Source organism: Sceloporus occidentalis, unplaced genomic scaffold (genome assembly GCF_023333645.1).
Source record: "Sceloporus occidentalis isolate IW3139 unplaced genomic scaffold, rSceOcc1.0.p SCAF_8, whole genome shotgun sequence".
NCBI lineage: Eukaryota > Metazoa > Chordata > Lepidosauria > Squamata > Phrynosomatidae > Sceloporus > Sceloporus occidentalis.
Window position 1 is genome coordinate 32,529,146 of NW_028316988.1, and position 24,785 is coordinate 32,553,930.

Consider the following 24,785-nt stretch of genomic DNA (forward strand, 5'->3'; position numbering starts at 1 on the left):
ATATTGCAAATGATATATATCCAACCCTGGGAATTACATGAAAAATTATAGCGAACGTTAAGAAGGCATATATATATATATATATATATATAATAAAAAATATCACATTATCCAGTTTTTAAGTCTTCGAAAAACACCCACAAAATACACACAAAATGCACAGATATATATGAAGGCTCAGTTGTGTAAATAAGTATTTCACAGTCTGGCAAATCCCTGATTAATGCACTTTAATTAATTCAGAAATTAATTAATTTTCCCAGTGCTAATTTTTCCCCAACTTAATTTGCATGAAATAAAACTGCGCATGCTCTGATGCCATTTTTTTTTTGTTTCTGCGAGGAAAGAGTCCGATTAAAACCATGACGTCGGAAGATATAATTAGGGATATTTAGATATTTGGCCATTTTGCGTTTCGATAAAAAGTCAATGGCAGCATCAATATCCAGAGGCTTTGCCATTTTTGCGCTGATCGGAGTACGGAAAGACACAGGGTCCGTCTTTGGCGACCCCTTGGACCACATTTAGCGGGTAAGCTGCTGTCTTTACGGCATGTCCCCTTCGGTGCAAGGCAGCCATGATTTCCTAGAATGTAGAGAAATTGATCAATTCAATGCAAATTACGACTAAATCCATCTGCAAGCCCAGAGCAGCTACTTTCTCCTCTTCGATATGGACGAGTGACTTCTCAAAACAGCTGCCTTACCTGGTCGAAATTAGGCTCCACTTCGAGGGAACCGGTTTTGGTGGCGTAGAGGATTGGGGCCTGGATCGCTCCTTCCAGATCGTATCCGAACCACAGTTTGTTGACGATAGCCTACAGAGAAAAATCGGAGCTGAATTCGAACTCAAAACCGATTCCCAAGAAATTCAGTGATCAATTTGCCAACCAAAACCCAGATATTGGTTTTCCACTCCAGCGTATAAATTAGCTTTTCCGTATTTCAAGGCCGTAGCCATTGATTACGGTGGGTTTTGTGTATGGGCATTGGATATAAATTAAAGGAATTAGTAAATTTTTGATAAATTAAATATTTTGATTAATTAAATTTTTTGCTCACTCATTAATGTTATGGCCTAGCTAATTAGCATCCCTCCCGATCCACTGATAACCAATAGATTACAGTATTTTTGTTGACGGATATTGGATATACATTAAAGGAATTAGTCGATTTTTGATTAAGTAAATATTTTGCCCACTCATTAATGTTACTACCAGGATAATAAGCGTCCTTCCCAATCCACCAATAACCAATATCTATTGATTGCAGTGTTTTTTGTTGACTGATATTGAATATAAATTAAAGGAATTAGTTAATTTTTGATTAAGTATATGTTTTCCCACTCATTAATGTTAATACCAGGGTAATAAGTGTCCCTCCCAATCCACCAATAACCAATACCTATTGATTACGGTGGTTTTTGTTGATGAACATTGGATATAAATTAAAAGAATTAGTCGATTTTCGATTAATTAAAATTTTTCCCCACTCACTAACGCTACGGCCGGCGTAATTAGAGTCCCGCCGGATCCGCCAATGACCAATTTCGAGGCTCCGTCGCGTGAAATTAAGATGGAGGGTGTCATGGAGGAAGGAGGCATCTCCCCCGGGTAGACTTTCCGGTCCGATCGCTTCATGCAGAAGTCGGCCATTTCGTTGTTTAAGATGAGGCCCGTCTGCTGGGAATACACCATCGACCCGAAGCTGAGTGAAGAAAGGGAGGCGAAGCAGAGGGAAATGGAGTCGCGAAAGAAAATATAAAACGTTTTTAACCTATAGGGCCAACCTTGCCCCTAAAACCACCACCATTTTGGGTCACAAGGCCTTTGAAAGGAATATATATATATATATATATACACACACATACTATTACATATATATGTTATTAAATATAATAAATTATACTATGATTTTAATTATATTATATATATATGTGTGTGTATGTTATTATATTATATATAATAATATATTTTCTATGGTTTTAATATATATATATATAGAGTGTGTGTGTGTGTGTGTGTGTGTGTTAGGCCTGGGATACCTCTTGAAACCTAATAGAACCACATAATAAATAGTACCATGGCTTTTTATTATTGTATTGAATATATATGTGTGTGTGTGTGTTAAGCTTGGGGTTCCTTTGGAAATTTTAACAGAAGCTCATAGTTTTTATACACTATTTTACATATTTTTCTAATTTTATATATATAATTTTTTATTTTATATATATTGAATTTTATATATATATATATATATATATATATATATATATAATATTACACCTGAGACACCCCTTGAAACCTAATAGAACCTCATAGTAAAGGCTACCATAGTTTATTATATTGAATAAATATATAGATATATAGATATATATACACACACACACACACACATATATAAATGTGTGTGTTTGTATGTAACCTACCATTTTTATTTTATATATATATATATATATATATATATATATATATATATATATATTAAATATAATATATATACTTAAGAACCTTGTAATGTATTATATTGTATGTATGTGTATGTATATATATGCATATATATGTCCAGGGATACCTCGTGAAACCTAATAGAAGCCCACAATAAAGGCTACCATAGTTAAGTCTATGCTAGGCCTGGGATATACCTCTTTAAACCTAATAGAACCTCATATTAAAGGCTACCATAGTTTATTATATTTTATGTGTGTGTGTGTATGTGTTTGGGATACCTCTTTAAACCTAAGAACCTTGTAATGTATATTAACGTTTTTTCTATTATATGTAACATATTTATATGATAGACCATTTAGAAACCTAAGAACCTCATAATCAGAAACCTTGTGTAATGCAATGCAACCTTATTTGTAACCTAAGAACCTTGTAATGCATTTAGATATATATATATATATACACACACACACACACACACACACACACACACACACTTTTATACCTTTAGGGCCTACTTGCCCCCAAAACCACAATTTTAAGGCCTTTGAAACCCAATTGAAACCCAGGCTTTCAAAGCCAAAGACCCCCAAAGCACCATTGAACCCAATACAACTCATATTAAAGACCCTTAAAGAAAGACACAGGAGACAGGTTTAGGTCTATAGTGCTTTTTCCTCAAGCCGCCATTTTGTCTGAAGCAGAAGCTCAGTCTTCTTTCTGGTCCTGGATGAAGCCTTCAGAGGGACAGACACCATTTTGTTCTCCCTCTGACAGGAAACCATCTTCCATAGTCTTCTTCCTGGGAAGCCATTTTGAGGCTTTGCCTTCAGTTATTTCAGCCTTTCTTCTGCCTTCTTCCCTTCTTCTTCCTTCAGTTATTTCAGCTCTTCTTCTTCCTCTCCTTTCAGCCACTCAGCTCCAACTGACCTCTGGCCACTTTGGGTTCCCCCTTTTATACCCCCCTGCCCAGACCCTTTGGCCAATCGGCTGCAATCCCCCCAAAACCAGCCTTTTCATTGGTCATTGGAACGTTGGCAAAGCATCCAATAAAAAGCGGCCCTCTTCGATCCTCCCTCAGCCATATAAATAGTGACAGGCTCTGCATTAATAAAGCAGCCCATAGCACAAACTAGTGGATCATGATGTCCATAAATCTTTAAGCATTATGGCCACTGGCCATGATGGATGGGGATAATGGGGGTTGTAGTCCCGGCACGTTGATGGAAAGGGAATTTATTTGGCTGCTTGGTAAAAATGTCATGGCTTCACTGTGAAGAGTAGGCCTAATTGTATACAAAACTTCGCCTTTTGTACAAATTTAACCTCTCTGAGGAGGTTTTTCTAACTGTAGTAAGGCCTAGCATTCACAATTCACTTATTTATAACTTTTCTGCCATGTTTCAGGCAATGTTTACCTCAGAAAAAAGTATTAATGGCGTCTTTTCTCAATGTTGTGAGGCCTAGCTTTCACAAGACACTTATTTATACGTTTTATGTCATGTTTCAGGCAACTTTTACCTCAGGGGTGTGAGGTTCTCCACAGAAATGTGACAGAAATAAGCAAACCCAACTTACATTGGATATATATTGCCAAGGAAAACCCATTTAAAGTCTCTTATCAAAGCAACTTAGGTCCAAAAACACACACTGAAGCAACAATCCAATTTGAGACCGCTTTAACTGCCTTGGCTCAGTGGTTTGAGACGTTGGAATCCAGGGTTCGAATCCTGACTCAGGCATTTAAACCTGAGGAAGGCAAAGTGATTAACAGTCGCCTCAGAGAGGTATAAAGTTCCCCACAGACTAAGGCTAAGATACTTTGTATAAATGAGGCCTACTTTTGACAGTGAAGCTGTTATTGAGTTTGGATTTATATAAATTTTGGGTGCCAAGCGATCAAAAACCATGACCCCTGACTGACCCCACCGCAGCCGCCATTACCCTAAAAGCGAGCTGACCATGTAGCCAGGCAGCCTGGCAAGGCATGGCTATAGCAAAAGGTAGATTTAAAGCTTAAGAAACAGTTCTGGGAGTTGCCCTACCAGTTTCGCAGGCAACCTGAAAGAATGAGGACAAAGGAAGTTTGCCTCTCCTATTGATGGCATTAAGTACTCAGCCATCTAGATAGTGGTCCTCTCCCAAAGAAGTGGCAGACCCCTCTTTGTGTAGCCATTGTTTAACTTCAGACTTAGTCAATAGATAGCCATCAAGACCTTTGTTCGCCAGGCAGCCATAGCCTGAGATACGTTTCGCAGTATAAATAGGACCTAGATTTCTGCCCTCATTGGGCTTCTTGAGCTGAAGTTCCAACCCTCAAAACCTTGCTTGCTGAGCTGCTGCTCCAGGCTTGAGTTCCCTGGGCCTTGGGCTCCGCTGAAATCACTTGAGCTAAGCCAATGCTCACTGTCTCTCTCGGGCCTCTAAGTTAGCTTTGCCCACCAGAACTCAGCTCCTAGCCACTGCGGTCGCTGCTTACTTTCCCCATTCCCACGGCCGTGTTTCACCATCCACCATCCCTCACATCCATCACTTGGAGAAGACTCCTAAGGTAATTATTCCAACAGTGCCTCTATCCTTTCTCCTTTACTCCCAAACTCTCCCCTTCCCTTGCTTTAGCATTGAATGTGTGTGTGTCAGTGTGTGATCCCTTTGTTGTGTGACTTTAATAAATGTTTATATTTTAATTGCAACTAATTGGCATTGGAGTCTCTGTTTCTTGGGGTTGGACTAGATGACCTCTGGTATACACATAGGGACACGATATATATATATATTAAATATAATTAAAACAGTAGTGTATTATTATATACAATATAATATAGTATATTTAATAACGTGCGTGTGTGTGTGTATAAATATAATTAAAACCATAGTAGCATTTACTATGAGCTTCTATTAGGTTTCAAGAGTTATCCCAGGCCTAACATACTCTCAGTATAACAACCATAGTTAGCATTGAGTGCCTAAATCACACGCTTCCTGAGCCGCGTGTGACCTCTGACCTCTTCCTCCTCACCATTACTTACGGCTGGTTGATGGTGCTGGTTGCGGAGACGGCACTCCCATCCTGCGCCAAAACCGCCACGTGGGACGTGCCATACGGTGACCATCCCGCCTGCGCGATTTCGTAATGTGCTGCCGAGTGGTCTCCTCGCGAGTCGATTCGCCTCCAGACGGCGGAGGCGAAGGAATCCGAAACCAGGTGGTTGATAACGTCCTGGGAAAGGAAATAGCATATATATATATATATATATATATATATATATATATATGGAAGTCTCCAAGTGAATATGGAGTCCAATTTATTCATATTAATTTAATATTTGCCTAGAGAATTGTGTGATCGAAGGGGACAAATATATTCTAGCAGTGAATAAATTTGAGATCAATTGATAAATAACATCCTGGGAAATAAATCACCTCCAGATTCCAATTTATTGATTTTAATTTAATTTTTTGCGCGGAGAAATGTGCGATCGAAGGAGACAAATATATTCTAGAAGTGAATAAATTTCAGATCAATTAATAATGTCCTGGGAAATAAATAGCATATGTTAAGTATATATATAAATTAGGAAGCCTGTAGTGGTCTCCAGACTCCAATTTATTGATTTTAATTTAATTTTTGCGCAGAGAATTGTATGATCGAAGGGGACAAAAATGTTCTAGTAGTGAATAAATTTGAGGTCAGTTGATAAATAATGTTCTGTGTATAAAATGGAAGGAAATTAAAAAAAAACAGTGGATTAATTTTAGAAGGATTAAATTAAATTCACTTCTCCGTTTTTTGAAAAATCCGGGTCGTCGAGTTTCGCTTTCTGGCCGTTGGCAAACTTGAGGGCTTCAGCGATATAATGGTAAGCTTCCGCTTTGCGTTCAATGGTGCTGACAGAGTCTTTGGTGAAGTTGAATCCTAGAAGATTGATTAAATTAAATTAATTAATTTATTAACAGTCACGAAGCGGATAACGAGTGAGAAAACTTCTCATTTTCTTTCTTTCTTTTTTTTTTTTTTGATCAATTTGGCGTTTTCAAAGTCTGCGTCTTCCAAAATCGCCCTCAGCTCCATTAAAGAGGCTAGTCCTGGGTTTGAATCGCGGCCTCGTCTCTACATATTCACTTAATCAATTCAATTAAACTTCTTCTTTCCTATCCAGACTGGATTTTGCACTCGTTACCTTTCAGTACATTGAGGATGAAGAACAGGATCGGACCGGCGGCAGGACGCGGGGCGGAATAAATGTCATAATCACCGATTTCGGATTTGGTGGCACTCTTGACACTCACGCGGTAACCGTGCAGGTCCTCCAGCGTCAAATTTCCGCCTGAGAAAAAGAGAGGAGATCTCACTGTAATTAATTAATTAATTAATTCCCCCAGGTTAATTATCCAAGGAAAAATCCTGTTGGGCGGCCACTTTGCGCAAGCGTTTCGGCACACTAAACGAATATACGTGATTTTTGTATCTCTCTCTAATAATTAAATTATTAGGTGAAGGACAGATGAGGGTCCCACCTTCGCCGCTAACGTCCTGCACCAACTTCTCTGCCGTTTTCCCCGTGTAGAATTCATCGGCGCCGTTTTCGGCGACCGCACGCAGCGTCTCCTCCAACGCGGTCCAACGGAGGAGGTCTCCGGTCCCCAAAAGGTTCCCTTTTACGTCCGAAAAGAGTTTCCTGGAAGAAAGGGATCAAGAAAATCAATCAATCAATCAATCTATCAATATATCAATATATAGTAGGTCTTTATTTACCTCAGAGAGGACTGTTGCAACTTCCTTTGCAAGGGAGGATGCTTCAGGAAACGTCCCAAAACCTCCGGGATCCGGACCCCGCTGCGAAGGACAGCGATCGTTGGTTCGAAAAGCGCCTTCCAGGGCAGCTTCCCATGACGCCGGTGCGCAGTTTCGTAGCCCCGAAGCTCGCCGGGGACCGCGATCCATTTGGGACCTGCACGAAAACGAAAAGAACCGATCCATTCTGCGTTTTTAGTGCAAAAACGTTCGTAAAGTTCGGAGTAAAACCCGGAATGAATTCATGACTATGGCGGCGACGGGATACTGTGCAATTGCGCCGTATGGGATTCACCCTCCGCTCCACTCACCCACCCAATTAATTAATTGATTAAATAATATTTAATTTTTAAATGAATCAATGAACAAATTAATTAATTGATATAGATTGTGTTAATTACCTAACATCAGTCCTTCGCGGCATTGATCCAACAGGTTTTCGGGGATGTTTTGGGGGGCCCTTTCCCGGGCGTTGATCACCTCAACTTTGCCTTTAATAATAACAATAACAATAATAATCATATTTAAAGTTCGGACTAGGAACCTGGAGCGGACTCCAAAAACCTTCGATCCTTGTGCAGATTTCTTTATTAATCTGCAGAGGATGGGTTTTTTTGTGGGGGGTGATTTCGGACGGTCAGTGGTCAGTGGTCTTACCTGTCGTTGCATTGTAAACGGTCAAGATGACCCCTCCGGCCAGGCCCATGCTTTGCGGGTTCAGGACCGAGGTGCAGACCAAGGCCGCGATGGCCGCATCCACCGCCGATCCACCGGACTTCAAGACGTCCCTGCGGAGTAGGATGAAATACATAAAAAAATTAATTTAATTGATTTAATGTAATTTATTTTATTTAATCTGATTTAATTTAATTTAATTTAATTGATTTAATTTGATCAATTGAATTGATTTAATCAATTTAATTTAATTTAATCACCTTAATTTAATTTTATCGATTTGATTTAATTTTATTGATTTAATTTAATTTAATAGATTTAATTTAATATAATAAATTTAATTTAATCTAATTGATTTAATTTAATCGATTTGATTTAATTTGATTTAATTTTATTGATTTGATTTAATTTGATTTAATTAAATTGATTTAATTTAATATAACCTATTTGATTTAATTTAATCAATTTAATTCAATTTAATTTATTTTATTTAATCTAATTGATTTTATTTAATTTAATCGATTTAATTTTATTTAATACAAAAATGATCACTCTAGACGGATTAAGGACTTCCTTGAATAAGGCAGTTGGCTTTATCTTTTCACGAAAGAGTCGGGCGTCGCCGCGTGGCGTGTTTTTATCAGTTGTGCTCTAAAGCGAGAAACGAAGGACGCTAATCATAAAAAAAGTGGAGTCTGGAAAAATAGAGACATAGAAGGACTAAGTTATTGGCCTCAGTGTATCTATCTATCTATCTATCTATCTATCTATCTATCTATTCAAACATACTCTCTCTCTCTCTTTCTATATATATATATATATATATATATATATATGTATGTATATCAATTTATCCATCCATTTCCTCTATCTATTCATACACCATCCATCCATTTCGGCTATCTATCTATCTATCTATCTATCTATCTATCTTATCTATCTATCTATCTATCTATCTATCTATCTATCTATTTATCCATCATTTTCCTCTATCTATCTATCTATCTATCTATCTATCTATCTATCTATCTATCCATACATTCTCTCTCTCTATCTATGCATCTATCTATCTATCCATCCATCCTATCCATCATCTATGCATCTATCTATCTATCTATCCATCCTATCTGTCGATCTATCCATATCTGTCTGTCTGTCTGTCTGTCTGTCCGTCCTTCCGCCTGTCTGTCTATCTGCAAACGCCATTCATCCATCTTTCAGATGCTTATGCAGAAACCGTCAATTATGGTGTTCCCGTTTAATAATTAACGTATAATTTAATAATTAAACTCCTTTGAGGGAAGATTAAAAAGGTGGCCGAAAGAACGTAAAATCAGATTAAATCAGATTTTTATTCCAATTCACATTTTGTCCCTTTGTTTTATGGATTAAATTTGCAAATTAAGTACTTTCTGCCCCCTTTTTAAAATCTGTTCGAAATAGAAATAAATAGTTACAAAGTAGTTACAGTTACAGTTACGTAACTATCTCTGATAAACTCTTATCTCTGTTTTTTTAAATTGGATAATTCGTTTTTATTTATTTATTTATATTATTTATTATTTATATTATTTATTTACTATTTCATTTATTATTTAATATTATTTTTATTTAATGTATTTTATCATTTACTATTTATTTATTTATTATTTTAAATTTATTAATGTAATTTCTTTAATGTAATTTATTATTTATTTTATTATTTTTATTATTTATTTATATTATTTATCTATTTTATTTATTTTTTCTTATTTTATTTGTTTATTTATATTATTTTTATTTTTTATTTTTTAAATTATTTATCGATTTAATTTATTAATTTTATTTATTATTTATAATTTTATTTTTATTTTTAAATAAACAGCAGTTCTGTTCCTTTTTTTGTGAACGAAATTTTCCGCTCTCCAAATAATTAAAAATACTTCCAATTAATTAATTATTTAGTTAATTATTTAATGATGATAACAGAGCCAAAGACAGTTTTGCAAACATTGGAAGGAAAGGCCATGTAAAGGACTTTAAAAAGAGGCAGAAGGACAAAGTCCAAGGAAAAAGGGATATTTTATCCTCCGTTGGAAAACAATGGAAAGATAAACGAGGAAAAATGTTTACTTTAAAATTATTTACGACTAAATGCGAAAACATGGAAAAAAACCAAATTATGCCTCTTTGTTTATTTATTTATTTTATTTGACCTTTTACCTGTTTTTGCAATATAAAAAATTCTTCTTTTTTGTGAAATACAGATTTTTGGGGGGAGATTAAAATTAACATTATTATTATTTTGCAATAAATTAATTATTGTAAAAAGATTTTTTGGAGATTAAAATAAAATTATTTTGAAAGAATTAACTATTTTAATAATAATTAAAAAATTAAATTAAATATAATAAAAAGAGATTTTGTTTGGAGATTAAAATAAAATTATCATAATTATTATTATTTAGAAAGAATTATTTAGAAACAACTATTATAAAAATACTTTTAAGGAGATTAAATTATTATTATTATTATTTTAAAAGTTTAGTTATTGTAAAAATAGGTTTGTTTGGAGATAAAGTAATAATATTATTATCATTTTAAAATATTAATTATTTAAAAAACAGATTTTTTGGAGATTAAAATTAAATCATTATTATTATTATTTTAAAAATTGAATTAATTATTATAATTAAATTATTGTAAAAAGACAGATATTTGGAGATTAAAATTAAATTCCTATTTTAAAAATTAAAATTAATTTTTAAAAAATTAAAATAAATTAAAACAATTAAAATTAATTTTTTAAAATTAAAATTAATTAAAAAATTTAAATATTGTTATTCAGAGAAAGGTGGGATATTGACGATTGATCTATCGATCGATTAGTTAATGATCAATCGATCTATCAATTGTGGGGCACCTACCTGCCAATCTGTGAGCAAGTCAGTGTATCGGCGGCGACGGCGGCGTTTGCGTAATGCGGTGCAACGCATCGGACGCGAATCAAAATGGTGGCCATGATGATGGCAGAGACTCCAGCGATGAAGAGGAAGAGGAAGCCTAATCCCCAGTGAAGCCTCTTCCTCTTGGAAATGGGAGCCATTTTGAGAGGAAGAGGAAAAGGAAGGAAAGGAAGAGAAGAAGGAAGAGGAAGAAGAGGAGGAAGAAGGGGAACAAGAAGAGGAAGAGGAAGGAAGGGAAGAAGAGGAGGAAGAAGGAAAGGAACTGAAAAATGGAAGAGAAGAAGAAGAGGAGAAGGAAAGATGGAAGGGAAGAAGGAAGGAATTGGAGAAGAGGAAGAAGGAAGGAAGAGGAGGAAGAAGAGAGTGAAGAAGATAAGAGGAAGGAAAGAAAGCGAGGAAGAGGAAGGAAGGGGAAGAGGAAAGAAGGAAGGAAGGAGCTAAGAAGAGGAAGGAAAGGAGGAAGGAAGAAAAAGAAAAAGAGAGGGAAGGATGGAGAAAGGGAAGAGGAAGAAGGAAAAAGGAGGAGAAGAAAGGAAGGGCAGAATGTGAAAAACCAGAAAAGGAGGAGAGGAATGCTTCTCTGGAGCCTTTCTGTCTCTCTTCTGGGCCTCTTCTGCACTCCTCTGTTTTCTACTTAATCTCTCTCTCTCTCCTCTCTCCTCCCTTTTCTTCTTATCCCTTCCTTCTTTTCCTCCCTCCCTCCTTCTTTTTTATTCAAGAGAAAGAAAAAAAAGAAAGAGAAAGGGGAGGAATAGGAGGTCTGACCTTTAACTCCAATTGGCAACAATTGGCAACAAAGACACAGAAACACAAAACACTTTATTTTTATTTTATTATATTTTTATTTATTTTATTATAATTTATTTTATATTTTATATTATAATATATATATATATATATATATATATATATATATATAAATTATAATATAAAATATAAAATAAATTATAATAAAATAAATAAAAATATAATAAAATAAAAATAAAATAATAAAAATGAAAATAAATGAAAATAAAAATAAAATAATAAGAATAAAATAAAATAAAATAAAAATATAAAAAACAGAACCACAAAACACAACTCTCTAACTCTCTCTCTCTCTCTCTCTCTCTCTTTATTTATTTATTTTCTGGACCTAAAATAAAAATGGAAAGAAGAAGCAGCTGGTTTCCTTCAGACCTTCTTTATTCAACTTCTGGATTTATCACATATAAATAATAATGTTTTTTGTGTTATATTTTATAAAATATAATATTATAATATTTATTAAAAATACACATAAAATTATTTATGATTTAATATTTTTTATTTTTTATTATTATACATTATACATTGTTATTCTTATTCTTATATTTTATTATTTTATTATTTTATATTTTATTATGTATTATATTTTACACCATATATATTATTATTGTATATTATTATTATATTATATTTTATTACATATTATCATTATTAGATATATATATTAATATATATATATATTACTATAATTATATATCTCCATAAAATGTCAGAATAATATTAATTATTATTAAATTTTATTATTAAATATAAAATAAACTAATGTATTATTATATTTATTATTATTATATTATTGTAATATTATATTATATTATTAGTAATAGTAAATAATATTATAGTTTATTTGATATATTCTTATTCTTAGAATATATTTATTATTATTGTTAATATTTTAAAATATATTTAAAATTTGCTTAAAGGTAAAAATTGGACGGTTGCAGTTGTTGCAAAAGAAAGATCCAGGGGATGATGGTTCTTGCAGTCCCTCATTCATTTGTTCCTTCTTCGTTCCTTTGTTCTTCATTCCTTTCTTGACCCTTGAAGGAATTTTGGCTTTTCTGGGAAAATGGCCTCTGACTGTTTTTTGGAACAACAACTTTGTTTATTTTCCCGCGTTTAATTAAGTCAAAGAATTTCTAAGTTCGTTTGAGGACAAAGGCAGAAAGAGAGAAGCATTTCCCCTCTTCAAAAAAGAAGAAGAAGCACAATTATATCTATATCTATAGATAGATATAAAGATTATATATATATATATATATATATATATATATATATATAATTGTTATAATATATAATAATATTATTTTATAAAATAATAATAATAATATTAATTATTATTAATTATATTAAATTACTATTAACAATAATATATTATCATATTAAGGCAATATTATAAAATAATAATTATTAATATATTATTATTATTATTATTATTATTATTAACCTTTATTTATAAAACGCTGTAAATTTACACAGCGCTGTACATACAATCTTTTAGTTAGACGGTTCCCTGCCCTCAGGCTTACAATCTAAGAAGACACGACACAAAAGGAGAAGGGAATGGTGGTGCGGAATGGGATCAGGTCCATCAGTTCTTCTCCACCTCCGAGGCCTGGACCAAGGCAGATGGACTGGAGGAAGGGCTTGGCTTCTTAATGGATGGTTAAAAGGAGGCTTCCTGGGTCAGAGAGGGGCTCACCTCTGGGAATGCTATATTATTATTATATTATATTATTATTACATATTGAGTATAAAATAAATAGAAGACAAAACATAAATAAAACTATAAAGAACAAAAATTATTTTTTATTATTATATTATTATATATTTTAACATATATTATATTACAATCAATATTATTATTATTATTATTATTATTGAGCACTGTTATAGGGATAATATAATATGATTAATATAATAATTATTATAATTATTATCAGGAACTATGTGGAAATGCTTTATTATTATTATTATTATTATTATTATTGTTATATAATATAAAATATAATAATTTATAATGTATTAATGATAGAATATATAATATTATATAATAATAATATTATATATTATAATATATTTAACTTTTAATATAATATTAATAAGATTAATATATATATTAATAAAAATACATAATATTAAAATATTATAATGTTATTATTTATATTATTATTAATACTATTCCTACTTATAGTAATAATATATATATATGCGCACTTTTGACATGTTCAGACACCATTTTCCAATAATAATAATAATAATAAAACTTTAACGCACGACTTCTAATATTTCGGAAATCCCCGAAAAAGGGGGGCTTCTTTTCGTTTTTATTCTGAGGAGACAAACTCTGAATCGCTCTCAAGAAAAGTCCGTCTTTGCGCAATTTTTGGCACTGTTCTAACGTTGCACCGTTTTGTGGTTTCTGGCTTCTGCGAACTTGGAAGCCATTATTCCCAAATGGCTCTTTTCCTCAGACATAAATTGGAACCATATGGAGCTATTGATAAATTGGAATTAAATATTGTATTATGTATTTTACGTATTATTATCATTATATATATATAATGTCTTATAATATAACAATAATTACAGTGATTATTCATGCCCAATAATAATAATTATCTCATATAATATAATACAATACTGTATAATATATTTGTAATATAATATATTATATTTTATATTTTATTATTAATATATTATTAGTATATATTATTGTATTATAAATTATAATATATAATATAATAATATTAATATTAATATAATAATTGTTATATAATTATTATTATTGGGCATGAATAATAATCACTGTAATTATTTATTATAATACATTATATATATATAATATAATAATATAATATTTTATATATTATTAGTATTAATATATTTAATTATACCATTATTAATTTTATATTATTGAGATATGAATTATTATTATTATAATTATTGTTATAAAACATTATAATAATAATAGTATATAATTCAATAATAATAATAATAATTCATATCCCAATATTATTATTATTCAATTATATATTATTTTTATAATTTACATTTTAATATTTTATAATAATAAATATTAAAACGTAAATTATAAAACTATTATTATTAATAATATTATATTAATAATAATATATTATTTTATTTATATTAGGCACTATTATTGGGATGTAATGAAAATAATATTAATATGATATATAGTTATAATATAATGTATATGTTATAGTAATAAAACAATATTATACATTAATATTACTATATACTGTAATTACTATCTAATCTAATCTAATAATGTTATATCAATATTAATAATAATATCATATTACTATTATCAGATTGTAATATAATGTTATTTATATAATATATATGTTATATCAATATTATTATTAATAATAATGTTATATTAATATTGTTAATATTAATATTATTATATATTGCAATATAACATACTATTTATAATATTATATATGTTAATATTATTATATATTGTGATGTAATATAATATTTATTATATAATATAATAATATATAAAATAATATATAATGGTATTATGCTATTATAATAATTATATATTGATAAATTGGAATATATCAATATTTTTGTGGCCGATTTTGCAATTATTATTATTTTACTTATATTTATTTATTTATTTATTTATTTATTTATTTCTGGAACGAAGGTTTTGTTTCCTTTTAACACTTGGATGATTAATTGCAGAAGGTTTCCTGAAACCATCCTCAAGCGAGGGATTATATTTACAGGAATCATCATCAAGAGAGGGATTATTCATCGTAATCTGGAGCCAAGAAAATCACTTCTGGGAATATTTTGGCAGAGATTAAGAGATATTCAAGACATCTTTTGTTTCTGTTTAACATCCTTTCCTAAAACTGAATCATTTGGGGAGGGGGGTTCGGCATACATTTTGGGGAAATTACTTCTTCCGGCGAGGACTACGAATCCCATAATCCCGTCCAACGCTATGAAAAAAATATACTGAAACGTTCATTAAATGCAAATCCGTTAATTTTATTAATTAAATACGTCCAACCGATGTGTCACTCCGGCTAATTACAGATTTTCGAACAGACGCCATTTGGGATTTTTGGACGCCTACGCGAAAAACGCATGGCAGAAGACGGCGACGGCCAGAAGGAGGACGCCGTTGGCGTTGACCACTTGGCGCCAAAAGGGGTCTTCGGAAGTATCAGTTAGTTTGCGCCGCATGTCCTCCCACTCCGCTTTGGTCAGTTTTGGGCCGCTCTGGTCAAGGCCACAGAACCAGTTGCAGGACTTCTGGATGCATCCGGCTGCTTCGCTCGGGACTGGAAACAGAAACGGTCAACGGTCAGCGAGGGTCAGTGGGAGGAATGGTCAAGGGAAGGATGGTCAGTGGGAAGAATGGTAAGTGGGAATGATGGTCAATGGACATAATGGTCTGTGGGAATAGTGGTCAATGGAGATAGTGGTCATTGGGAGCAATGGTCAGTGGGTATATTGGTCAGTGAGAATGGTGGTCAGTGGGAACAGTGGTAAGTAGGAATAGTGGACAGTGGAGATAATGGTCAGTGGGAATAGTGGTCAAGCAGAATGAGGGTCACTGGGAATGATGGTCAGTGGGGTGCAATGATCAGTGGAGGTAATGGTCAGTTGCTATAGTGGTCAATGGGAACAATGGTTTGGTCAGTGGGAATAATGGTAAATCGAGATAATGGTCAGTGGGAACAGTGGTCAGTCTGGACAACGATCAATGAGAACAGTGGTCAGTGGGAACAATGGTCAGTAAGAGCTATTGAGAAGACATGATAATTACGTGAATCGTTTTCGTAGACGGTCTCTTCCTGCGCCACCATTTCCTCTGCGTCCAGGTCTATGCGCTCCTCCGTCCGGTTGCGCAGCGTCCAGCAGAGACGGAAAAGCTAATACAGTATATATGTATATTATATATATATTACAGAATATTTATATTATAATGTAATATTATATATTTAATATTATATATAACTATATAATATCTAATATTAATATTATTGTAAAATATATTATATAATATTTATTTTCTAATAATATTTATAATGGTATAAATGATTTATATTTAATATTATTATATATAATATTTATAATATATAAATTATAATTTATACAATTATATAATATTTTAAAATATTTATTTGTAAAATATAAAAATATTATAAATATTATTATTGAATATTAATAATAAATATTTTATATATTTTATATAGATAAAGAAAAAACTATATTATTATTACAATATTAATTTAATATTATATTTTATGTAATTACATACATAAGGTAAATATATATATATATTTATATAAATTAATGTTTATTATTATATGATATATGTATATAACATTCATATAATATTAAATTATAATATTAAATATACTATTATTAAATTATATAATATTAAAATTATATATTAAATTATAAAATAAATTATAATATTTATCCCATATATTAATATTATAATAAAAATAATTTATTAATAGTATATGAATATTCCAATACAATAATAATATATTGAAATCATAATTAAAAGAATTTATCAATAACATATTAATATTCTAATACGATAATTGATTAACAATATATCAATATTCTAATAAAAATAATTCTTAATATGCTTTAAAAATATAAAATAATGGTCTCGAAGATCGGATTAAAATCCTGCACAGATTTTTCCGAAGGTGGCGGCAGCCGTGTCAACTCACGTGGACGTCATCGATGGGTTTGGTCATTAGGGAGACAGCCAGAATGATGACCAAAGAGATGGTGAAGAGGATCATGGCGAAGTAGAGGTAATGCACGCCGCAAACAATGGCAGGGCAGGCACTCGGCGCGGCGCAGCTTCCCGTCCCGTATGCAAATTCCGTGATCATACGTGCCAGACCGATGACCAATCCGATGACCATTCCCCAAAACGCGCCCTGGAAGGAAACATAATGTATAGTCAAATTATTACATTGACCACAGAGTTGCTCTGGAGGAGCAGCCATGTGTTTTTCGGACGCAGTAACCACCACCGCCACTGACCTGTTCGTTGACCCTCTTACAGAAGATGGCGAGGAAAAATACGGCGACGATCGGCGGCCCTAAATAACTGATGATGGACTGGATGTAGTCTAAGAGCTGACCGCTTTGCGCTGACTGGACAACAGGGACCCAGGCCATACTGACCACGATTAGGACCAGGATGAACAACCTGAGGAGGGTTAAATCTGGAGATATTATCTATCTATCTATCTATCTATCTATCTATCTATAAATATTAATGATACATTTATAAAAAATAATATGAATATCATATTAAATATTATATATTATAAATATAACTATAATTTTTATTAAATTAACATTATTTATATATATATAATTATATTTCTAGTATTAATTTTTATTTAATACTAGAAATATAAATTTATATATATTAATTAATATATATTATTGTATATTCTATACAAAATATTTAATTAATTAATATAAATTATATTAAGATTTGTAATATAAATATAAAATATATTAATATATTTTATTATACATATTTATATAAATATAAAATATATTTATTTTAAAAGCATAAATATAAATTATATTAATAGAATAAATTAAAATTATAAATATAAATTATATATATATTTATATTAATTTAATATAATTTATATTTTAATTAAATATTTTATATTTTATATAATATAATATATATATATATATATGTATGCGCTCTTATGTGTTTGACATTAAATGTAATAAAATGAATAAAATTTTATAAAATAATATCATTGTATAAATTATGGAAACAAAAAATTATATAGTAAAATTATATATAATATTTAATATATATTAATTACATGTTTTATATATATAATATTGTTAAATAAAATATATACATACATATAAACACATAAGATTAAATAAATAAATATATATAGTAATAATATATAATACATTAAATAATATATATTAAATATTATATACTTTTATTATATATATATATATATATATCACAGCAATCTAAACTCATTAATTAAATATCGATTAAAGCTTTCATTTCTGCAAGACGCCATTTTGTAAAACTTGCGCAGATCAAACTCCATATTGGCGTATTTACGTAAAACCGTAAAACGCGCGCCTTACCTCCCGACGATCATCAGTTCCCTCTCCTTGGCGCTCCTCCGCATCTTCGTGTAGATGTCCATCGTAAAAAGCGTGCTTGCGCTGTTAAAGATGGAGGTCAGCGAGCTCATCAGCGATGCTAGCATCACTGACAGCATCAGGCCGCGCAGACCTGCGGCGGGGAGGCGGAAATCACGTTAATTGGAGCTGCGACGCCGTTTTCCGCGCCGTTCACACTTGGTGCTATCGCTTTTTCGGCGTCTTACCGTCGGGCATCAGTCGGACGACAAGCAATGGATATGCGATGTTTGAGCAACCGAATTCCGAACTGCAGTATTCGGCACACTTTCGCGGTTCAACGCACGCAACTTCGTCTACGGAAAAGACAAAAAATCCCATAATCCCCGGCACGACGACAATGTGAAAAATGAGGCATCTGAGGATGTGATTATGCGTCAAATACGCGAATTGCGTCCCCTCAGGAGCGTAATTGCGCAGTTTTGCGAAAAGTGGTGCATTTCGCCGTCGGAGGATGCGAATTCATCTAAAAAGTGTGCCTAATGTATCAAAGGGGCGCATAAATATGTATTGGAGGACGCTGTACTTTAGCAACCTTCCAGGATGCGAACTGCGCCAAAATCTCCTTACCCGTATAAAGGACGCGGCTGATCATCCCCGGCATGACCATCAAAAACATGGGGAGGATCTTCAAGTATCCGCAAAGGATGCAACCCGCTTTGACATGCGACAGGTTCTTCGCGGAGAGACAGCGCTGGACGATGAGCTGCGGAAATGGCGAAAGTTACACAAAAACCATGACAAAGCGCGCGACGGACGCGTTTTTACGTACCTGGTCGGCGCACCAATACCAAAAGGATAGGATGCTGAGCCCAAAAATGAGCCCCGGCCATGGAATGTCGCTGTCGACCGCATTGCGGAAGAGGTGGAATGCGTCCGGACGCGGTGTATAGCATGCCGCCGGGTATGATGCGTTCACGTCGGGGATGGCGTTCATATAGCGCTCAACGAGTTCGCCGTAGCCGCCGACTTCATTGAACGCTGCGAATGGGGATAACGATATTGATTATCAAGGCGGCATATTATTGCATCGCGGCGAAATTACGTAAATTTACCGAAAGCGGCGAGGACGACGGAGCCCGCCATGATGACCACGGTCTGGAGGGTGTCGGTGTAGATGACCGCCGCCAAACCGCCTGTGGGACGGAAAAAAATGGTGTCGGAGGTGGTACGGAAAGTGTCCCGTCCGCATATTGCGCCGGTTTGGCTTAGTTGGATAATATGGCGTCTCTAGAGATGTCTAGGTCCTGACCTGTGATGGTGAAGATGGAGGTGATGGTGAGCAAAATGACGATGGCGGCGTAAATGTTGAGCCCCATGGCGACCTGGATGAAAATGGCGCCCGAGAAAATATCGACCTACGCAAAATATATATATATATATATAATAAATACATTAAGTGATATTATATATATATATATATAAATATATATATATAATATTAATACATAGATATATTAAATATTAATTAATATTAATTACTAATAATTTATGTTAATATATTAATATATATTAATATTATGTCAAATATATAAAATTATAGATATAGGTATATTGTCAATATTAAGATTAATTAATATTAATATATTAGCATTATTAGCATATATAATATCAAATATATAAAAGTATAATTATGATATATGTTAAAATATTAATATAATATTAAATAATGCATATTAAATATATGATTATTATATATTTAATTATTCCATTTAATAATTTTATATAATATTTTCTTTATATTAATATATTAAATATATAAAATTTTAAATATAATATTATAAAATTATTATATATAATAAATCTAATATTAAATTATATATATTAATATTTATATATCTATAATATAAATGTTATTGTTATATGTAATTATTATATATTATTAATATATTATTCTATTATATATTTTATTTTAAATTATATGAAATAAATAAAATTATTAAATATAATAATATAATGTTATTACATATAAACATTATATTATATAAAACTGATATATAACATTTAAAAATAACAATAAAATAATTCATATTAAATATAATGATTATTATATTATTTTTAATTATATTTTATATATATATACTGTATATAAATTTATATATATAATTTATCATATTTTAACAATATATTATATTAAAATATTTAAAATAATAATAATAAAATATGATATAAAATTAATATATTTTAATATTAATATATATTAATATATATATATATTAATATATATATATTAAATGTATGATAGTTATATATAATAAATAATGTACATATATTAATAATTGTATATCTAATTTATATATTAATATTAATATATATAAATATATAAACTCATTAATTTTAAATATATAAGAAAATATTAATAATATATTTAAAATTATTATATATAATTATATAATTATTCTGAGCTCTTCCAAACCTGCAACCTGTCCTCTTGATCCAATTCCTACTCCTCTTCTAACCTCTATAGCTCCCTCCTTTCTGCCCTCGCTTTTCCATATCTTCAATCTCTCTCTCTCTACAGGCTCCTTCCCTTCGGACTTCAAACATGCTCTCATTTCCCCAATTCTGAAAAAACCTTCTCTTGCCCCCTCCTCTTTGTCTCGCTATCGTCCGATTTCTCTTCTTCCCTTTCTTTCTAAGATTTTGGAACGGGTTGTTTATTCTCGCTGTCTTGAGTTTCTTGAAGCCAACTCCATCCTCGATCCCTTTCAGTCTGGTTTCCGCCCAAGGCATTCTACAGAGACAGCTCTCACTAAGATTTCGAATGACCTTTTACAGGCCAAGGCTAATGGCCTTTACTCTGTTCTCATCCTTCTTGATTTGTCTGCAGCCTTTGACACCGTTGATCACTGTCTTCTAGTTGACATACTCTCTGACCTTGGGTTCTCAGACTCTGCTCTCAACTGGTTTAGATCTTACTTATCTGGCAGATCTTTTGCAGCAGTTGCAGGGGGCCAGACTTCTTCTCCTGTTCCCTTATCTGTTGGAGTTCCCCAGGGCTCTGTTCTGGGTCCCCTTCTGTTTTCTCTCTACACACTGTCCTTAGGAAAACTCATCAGCTCTTTTGGTTTTTCCTACCATCTCTATGCCAATGACACCCAGCTGTATCTTTCTGCCCCTGACCTTTCTCCAAGGCTTGAACAGCAAGTTTTGTCTTGTCTCACAGTTGTCTCGCAGTGGATGCGCTATCGGCATTTGAAGCTCAACCTGTCCAAGACAGAGCTTTTTGTCTTTCCTCCTAAGCCCACTCTTCAACACTCCTTTTCTGTCTCTGTGGAGAACATTTCTATTCAACCAGTCCAGCAAGCCCGCAGTCTTGATTTTATCTTTGATTCTTCTCTGTCGTGTATCCCTCAGATCCAGACCACAGCCAAGGCTTGTAGATTCTCTTTATACAATATTGTTAAAATCCGACCGTATCTCTCCGCCTCTACTGCCAAGATCCTGGTCCATGCCCTAGTGGTCTCACAACTTGATTACTGTAACATCCTTCTGGCAGGGCTTCCTCTTTTTCACCTCTGCCCTTTAATTTGTGTCCAGCATTCAGCTGCACGCATTATCACTTCCACCCACCACTCTGACCACATCTCTCCTTTGCTGGCATCCCTTCACTGGCTCCCCCCCCCCCCCTTTCTGCATTCAGTACAAGCTCCTGCTGTCGACATTTAAAGCCCTCCATGGACTGGCCCCTCCTTACTTATCAGACCTTCTTTCTCCTCACCTTCCCACCAGGGCCCTCCGTTCTGGTAGTCAAGGTCTGCTGTCTCAGCCCAGGATTTCCTCTGCCCCATCCCAGATTCGCCCCTTTTCACTTGCTGCCCCTCACTCCTGGAACCTTCTTCCCCCACAAACAAGAGCCATCACTTCTTTAACCAGCTTCAAAACGGAGTTGAAAACCATCCTGTTCAGAGAAGCGTTCCCAGGCATTGCATAATTGTCGCTTACTATTTGATGTTCTTGTGGTGCCTGTTTATTGAACCATTTCCTGTATTGCTATGTATTGTATATGTATTATCCTACTTGAGAGTATGTATTTTCCCTGGAAGAAGATTAACCATCCATTATGAAGCCAAGCCCTCCCTCCAGTCCATCTGCCTTGGTCCAGGCCTTGGAGGTAGAGAGGAACTGCTGGACCTCTTACCCTTTCCCTCCACCACTCCCTTCTCCTTCTGTGTCATGTCTTCTTAGATTGTAAGCCTGAGGGCAGGGAACCGTCTAATTAAAAGATTGTATGTACAGCTCTGTGTAAATTTACAGCGCTTCATAAATAAAGGTTAATAATAATAATAATAATAATAATAATAATAATAGCATATAATATAATATTAAATGTCTTTCTCCGTTCTGGATGCGCCTTTTTTGTGCAACTCCGCGTTTTCGCCGTTATCGTCTGTACGCACGGTCGCAATATATACATGGTTTAATTAGTAACGCCGATAACGATCTTTGTGACAGAGAGAGGCCAAAGGTCAGCATCTAATCTGTGAAATTATCCCTCGGTCGGGGCAAAGAGTGCTAAAAAAAACAAAACATGGCAACATTCGTACGGAAATATTTACAGGTTTCAGCGGCGACTGACCGAAATTTTCGTGAAAATGTAGAGCAATAGTGAAAGGATGGAGAGGTACATCTGGATCCGTTTCCCGCCGAAACGTTTACGTAAATACGCCGGCATTGTCACGACCTGGAAAACAAGAAGAGGAAGTGGAAAAGTAAGAGGAAGTAGAGGAGTTCTGTGTGCGAGAGATGGAAAAAAACATGGACAGTGCCACTCTTTGCCTCCATTTTGCGCAGAAACAGCGCAAAGATGGCGTACGTACCCCGGACTTGATGTAAATGGGGACGAATATCCACCCCAGGATGACCACCATCACCAACGACTGTGGCGGCAAAAGAGGCGGAGAAAAACGTAATTAGTTCGCCACCGACAGAGCATAATTGCACAATTGCACAATTGCACAGTTGTGTGGTGCTATTTAAGGATCATAGAGTTGCGCGAATAAAATGGGGACAATTGCTAAATGGGGTTTTATTGGGTACTTAGGGGTCATTGGAAGGGGTCCCTAGTGGTCATGTAGTGGTCATCTTACGTTCCATTCTAAGCCGCCGATGGCGATCCCTCCGGCCGCGCCGGTCCCAGCCAGACCCACAAAATGGCTGCTGGCGATGTTGCTGGAGAACATGGAGGCCCCGATCTGGAAGCGATAAACCGATAGCTCAGTTTATTCAAAGATTGATCAGTTTATTGATAGATTGATCGATCCATTGATCCATTGATCGATCAATCGATCAATGTGGGACTGGTTCAGCCTGGCGAACGAGGAGGTCCTGATCTGAGAAGACAAAATCGATCAATTGATTAATTGACTGATCAATTAAAATCTGGGAATTATTTGGAAAGGTAATGAAGGAAATAGGAAGGCGATAAATTAAATATATGTAATAAACAATAACATATTTATATATATATATATGAACAATAGTTATTATACAAATAACAATTGTGTGTGTGTGTGTGTATATATATATATAATTTTGTATATATGAAATATACATTCATAAATATTTATATATAATATATATGCAAATATTAAGTATAAAAATAATATTTTATGATTCAATATATATGTAATTAGTAAATATGTCATATATAAATACTTTTAATATATGTATATATAATTCACAATTTCTAAATTAATATATATATTAATTTTAATATTTATTATATATATAAATATCTAGTTTTATTATATATATAATATCCATTGTTGTTTATTATATATATATTTATATTTAGATATTTATATCATTGTTTATTTTATATGTGTAATGTATTAATAACTATTGTTCTTTATTATATATATAATACTATATATATATAATATATATATATATATATATATAT

At 32.8% G+C, this 24,785-nt stretch overlaps 2 protein-coding genes across 2 annotated transcripts in view; both read right to left on the reverse strand.

Moving 5' to 3' along the window:
* Window positions 1-117: 117 nt before the first annotated feature.
* On the reverse strand, window positions 118-11,007 carry LOC149308574 (glutathione hydrolase 5 proenzyme-like). The gene is made up of 11 exons (XM_089536043.1): window positions 10,823-11,007; window positions 7,899-8,029; window positions 7,643-7,732; window positions 7,203-7,398; window positions 6,965-7,125; window positions 6,628-6,774; window positions 6,226-6,362; window positions 5,476-5,666; window positions 1,496-1,706; window positions 707-817; window positions 118-585 (listed from the first exon to the last, which is right to left on the reverse strand). Exons 1-11 carry the CDS (start codon window positions 10,999-11,001, stop codon window positions 439-441), a joined length of 1,701 nt encoding a protein of 566 aa, XP_089392169.1. The 5' UTR covers window positions 11,002-11,007; the 3' UTR covers window positions 118-438.
* A 4,710-nt stretch (window positions 11,008-15,717) lies between these two features.
* The window catches only part of LOC149308575 (sodium/glucose cotransporter 1-like), a 9,442-nt gene continuing 374 nt past the window's right edge, over window positions 15,718-24,785 (reverse strand). The window contains exons 2-14 of the mRNA XM_089536042.1: window positions 23,971-24,075; window positions 23,701-23,760; window positions 23,460-23,564; window positions 20,133-20,238; window positions 19,936-20,016; window positions 19,653-19,861; window positions 19,451-19,586; window positions 19,069-19,176; window positions 18,824-18,974; window positions 17,723-17,891; window positions 17,401-17,616; window positions 16,479-16,584; window positions 15,718-15,990 (exon numbers count right to left, since the gene is read on the reverse strand). Coding sequence (XP_089392168.1) covers window positions 15,779-15,990; window positions 16,479-16,584; window positions 17,401-17,616; window positions 17,723-17,891; window positions 18,824-18,974; window positions 19,069-19,176; window positions 19,451-19,586; window positions 19,653-19,861; window positions 19,936-20,016; window positions 20,133-20,238; window positions 23,460-23,564; window positions 23,701-23,760; window positions 23,971-24,075 — 1,764 coding nt within the window. The 3' untranslated portion in view covers window positions 15,718-15,778. The remainder of the gene's footprint in view (window positions 15,991-16,478; window positions 16,585-17,400; window positions 17,617-17,722; window positions 17,892-18,823; window positions 18,975-19,068; window positions 19,177-19,450; window positions 19,587-19,652; window positions 19,862-19,935; window positions 20,017-20,132; window positions 20,239-23,459; window positions 23,565-23,700; window positions 23,761-23,970; window positions 24,076-24,785) is intronic.

Excerpts from the sequence above, each read along its gene's own strand:
- LOC149308574 (XM_089536043.1), bottom strand. The coding sequence starts at position 11,001 with ATGGCTCCCATTTCCAAGAGGAAGAGGCTTCACTGGGGATTAGGCTTC. Across the intron at positions 8,030-10,822 it reads ACTTGCTCACAGATTGGCAG|GGACGTCTTGAAGTCCGGTG; the intron begins GTAGGTGCCCCA and ends CCTACTCCGCAG. Across the intron at positions 5,667-6,225 it reads ATTTTTCAAAAAACGGAGAA|GACGTTATCAACCACCTGGT; the intron begins GTGAATTTAATT and ends TTCCTTTCCCAG.